The 3,424-nt window shown below is 37.2% G+C and overlaps 1 protein-coding gene across 1 annotated transcript; it reads left to right on the top strand.

The window, feature by feature from the left end:
• The first annotated feature begins 357 nt into the window (after positions 1–357).
• Positions 358–1,018, top strand: LOC145164226 (uncharacterized). The gene is made up of 2 exons (XM_079082950.1): positions 358–466; positions 552–1,018. The coding sequence occupies exons 1-2, from the start codon at positions 358–360 to the stop codon at positions 1,016–1,018; spliced, it is 576 nt and encodes a 191-aa protein (XP_078939076.1).
• Positions 1,019–3,424: the final 2,406 nt, after the last annotated feature.

The raw sequence follows: 3,424 nt of genomic DNA, 5'->3' as shown, positions 1-3,424 counted from the left end.
ACAATTAGCATTGAAGAGAAGATGGCTATGTTCTTACATGTTATAGGACATAATGAACGTTTTCGTGCGGTTAAGGGAAGATTTCATCACTCCACACAAACGATTCATCAATGTTTTCACGAGGTCCTAACTGCAATGATGTGTTTTGCAAAAGAAATTATAGTACCAACAACTCCTAATCAAACAAGACATAACTCGGAACGACATAGACGGTTAAAAAATATTTTTTCCGGAGCAATAGGTGCATTAGATGAAACTCTTGTACATGCGGTTGTACCCGTTGATCAACAAACTCGTTCTAGGGGAAGAGGAAAAGGAGAATGTTTTCAAAATGTAATAGGAATTTGTGATTTTGATATGATATTCACCTTTGTTTGGGCTGGATGGGAAGGTATAGCACATGATTCAAGAGTTTTGAAAGAAGTTGCATTCAATTCGACTTCTGGATTTCCATTTCCTCCACCAGGTTTGTAATCTTTATATAACTTTTATTATCTATCTTCTTTATATAATATGTGTCATTATATAATATGTTTCACATTCATTTGCAGATAAATATTACCTTTGTGATGCCGCATATACAAACACTCGTGGGTTTATGGCTCCATACCGCAATACTAGGTATTGGTTAGCCGATTTTCGAAGAGGCAGACCTTTAACTAGAGAAGAAAGGTTCAATTATGCTCATGCACAACTTAGAAATGTTATTGAGCGTGCTTATGGTGTATTGAAGGCGAGATTCCCAATCTTAAAACAAATGGCCCCTTATCCTTTTACAGTGCAAAGAGACATAGTCATTGCTTGTGTCGCGGTCCATAATTTTATAAGGAAGTGCAATATAGAAGATGACTTGTTTAGAAATTTTGAGGAGGACACTATGGTTACTCTTGACGTCCAAGGTGGGGGAATTGATAGAGAAAACATACAAGGCATAGAATGGGGTCCAGAAGCCGTTGAATATATGTGTGTTTTGCGTGATCAGATTGCAAATCAATTACTTTCACCTACTTTACGTTAAATTATTATGTTATTTTAAATTTCTTTATGTTTTTTTTGGATATTAAATGATTTATGTTTAATTTACATTTTGTATGACATTTTTTATTTGTGTGTAATTTACATTTTGTATGACAATATGTATGTTTTTATAATTATTCAGCAACTTAATCCATTTATATATATAACAGAAGGGTAAAATTGTCATTTTCATCACTCAACACATTCAGTCAGATGTACAATCAAACAACAGGATTTCTTACTCAGTCAGGATTTCTTACCCATACAGACATTTCCCTGTCAGCACTTTTTCTGCCAGCAACTATCAAACGGGGTCTAAGTGTCCCTAGAAGCATGCTGCTGCATGCTGTCCTCAGCCTCGACGACTCTAAGTGAAGCCTTACTGATTCAATATATACAAATTGTTTCTTCCCAATAAGGCTGCTAAAATCACTCAAGTTATGAGCTACCTTACTCTTCTCATATTGAGTTAAGAGTTTTCTGCTCGGTCCTGACTATATAGCAGAGGTACTTTCGGTTCTTTAACCACCTTCACACTTTTCTCCATCACATTTCGGTCCATAAATGTAACCCTCAAGACTCTCAGAATTTACCACTGAGGTTTACGGTTACACAGCATCTGTGTTCATGATCATAGTTTCGTTTCACCACGTACTATGTGAAACCCAAAATCCAACACCTATAATGAATTGACGGTGAGCAATCAAACGTTCTAGTTTTCACCCAAGTATTAACGAAACCACTTTAGTGGAAGGTACCAATAAATCTCTTTTTATTTTTGAGCGATCTTTATGAAATTGTCTAACACCAAGACTTTTCTGCCCAAAAGATCCAGTTTATTTTTGCTTTTGAGATTTCTACAAATATCACCAAGTCAATGAAAATCAATCAAACCTACTTGTTTTTATAGGCTACACCGGTCTCGCAAGTACTTCATCCAACTTTCGATATTATGTCAAGTTTCGTAGTTTGATTTAAGCGAAAGCCACCCTAATGAACTCATACTGAAAAGATTCCTTTCAATGCTTCTTAATATGAATTTGATCGTATTTGAACGGGAAAACACACAGACACTTCTAAGTTTCTCTTGACTTTGAAGTAAGAGATTCATGTCCGGGATCCATAGTTTTGTGTCTTAATTGACATCAGTTATATCCCACAAATACTTTGTTTTATTTATTTTTCTTTGGCACACTCTCGCACGAAGATCTTTATGATTTTTCACAAGTCTTAATCATGGTACTAATGGTTATTTCTCAGATCTATGGTTTCGGTTCAATACGTTCTATTGTTAGACTATGTTTGGGAGCGAAGGCTAGTCAATACCAATGAAAGCGAAAGGGTGAGTCCACATTTGAAAGGGAATTTGAATAGTATTGAAATTAAAGAGGCGGTGAATGGATAAGACTGTAAAAGGCCCGTGAATTTGAATCGTTTCCTTTTCTCACGCCGCCTGACACGATTGACACACTTTTCGGGGTAACAGTTTTCAAATCACACTTTTTTAGGCGACGCTTCAGAAAATCGTGCAATCATCACTCCGGATTTTTCTCTCTCATGGTAATCGTATAAAGGGTTTTCTCACCTCACCTTTACCTCTTTACCACTTACAAAATCTTCTCGAGCATTAAATGGCGATTTCTCTCTACTGTTCATATTCTTCACTTCAAGCTTCAACAATGGCTGACTCATCCTCTATTTAAGAACAAAGCGCACAGTCCTCCCTTCTCACCATCAAGCCGAATCAAAACCTGATCATCGAACTCTCTCCTTTTCAGTATGATCCTTACATGCTTCAGGTGGTTGAATGCCTGAAATACTCACCATTCGTGATTACCCTCACCAAGGTTGAATCTTTTCCGATGTCTCTCTTGTCTCAAATTTATTCATCGGCTTCATACAACAAAGCTAGGGAAAGGATATTCTTTGAGATTTTTGATCAGAAGACTTCGATTTCAAAGGTTAGGTTTTGCTCGTTGCTAAGGCTAATCATCAACGACTCCCTGATCAACCCAGAATCGATCAGCACGACTCAGCTTTTCACCATGTTTTATGATATGGGGTACACAAAAGTTCTTACAACAGTGACGAAATTCAAGAAGTCATGCCTTCCTCCAAAATGGAATGGTCTATTTACTCTTCTTTTCAAGGGTTTATCGGAGAGGGTTGTAGGGTCTGACGGGGCAAGCAAAGCATTCATGACTCTTCTGTATGGTCTTTACCATGGGATTAACATGGACTATGGGTCTATTCTCTGGACTCAACTGGTACAAAGCCTAAACTCAACTTCTCGTTATTCTGAAATCTCATATGGCAGGTTTTGGACCTTAGTTACTCAATGGGCAATGGAGAAATTTCACGTTCTGGTAATGGCAGACTCTTTGATGTCATCAATCGCCACTTTTCA

This window comes from Lactuca virosa, chromosome 3 (assembly GCF_052849685.1).
Source record: "Lactuca virosa cultivar CGN04683 chromosome 3, Lactuca_virosa_CGN04683_v6, whole genome shotgun sequence".
Lineage (NCBI taxonomy): Eukaryota > Viridiplantae > Streptophyta > Magnoliopsida > Asterales > Asteraceae > Lactuca > Lactuca virosa.
The sequence above is the reverse complement of the archived record's forward strand: the minus strand, read 5'-3'. Positions and strand labels throughout refer to the sequence as shown.

Bases quoted from the DNA above. Each gene is read 5' to 3' on its own strand.
- LOC145164226 (XM_079082950.1), top strand. From the start codon at position 358: ATGATATTCACCTTTGTTTGGGCTGGATGGGAAGGTATAGCACATGAT. The intron at 467-551 runs GTTTGTAATCTT...ATTCATTTGCAG, and splicing joins ATTTCCATTTCCTCCACCAG to ATAAATATTACCTTTGTGAT.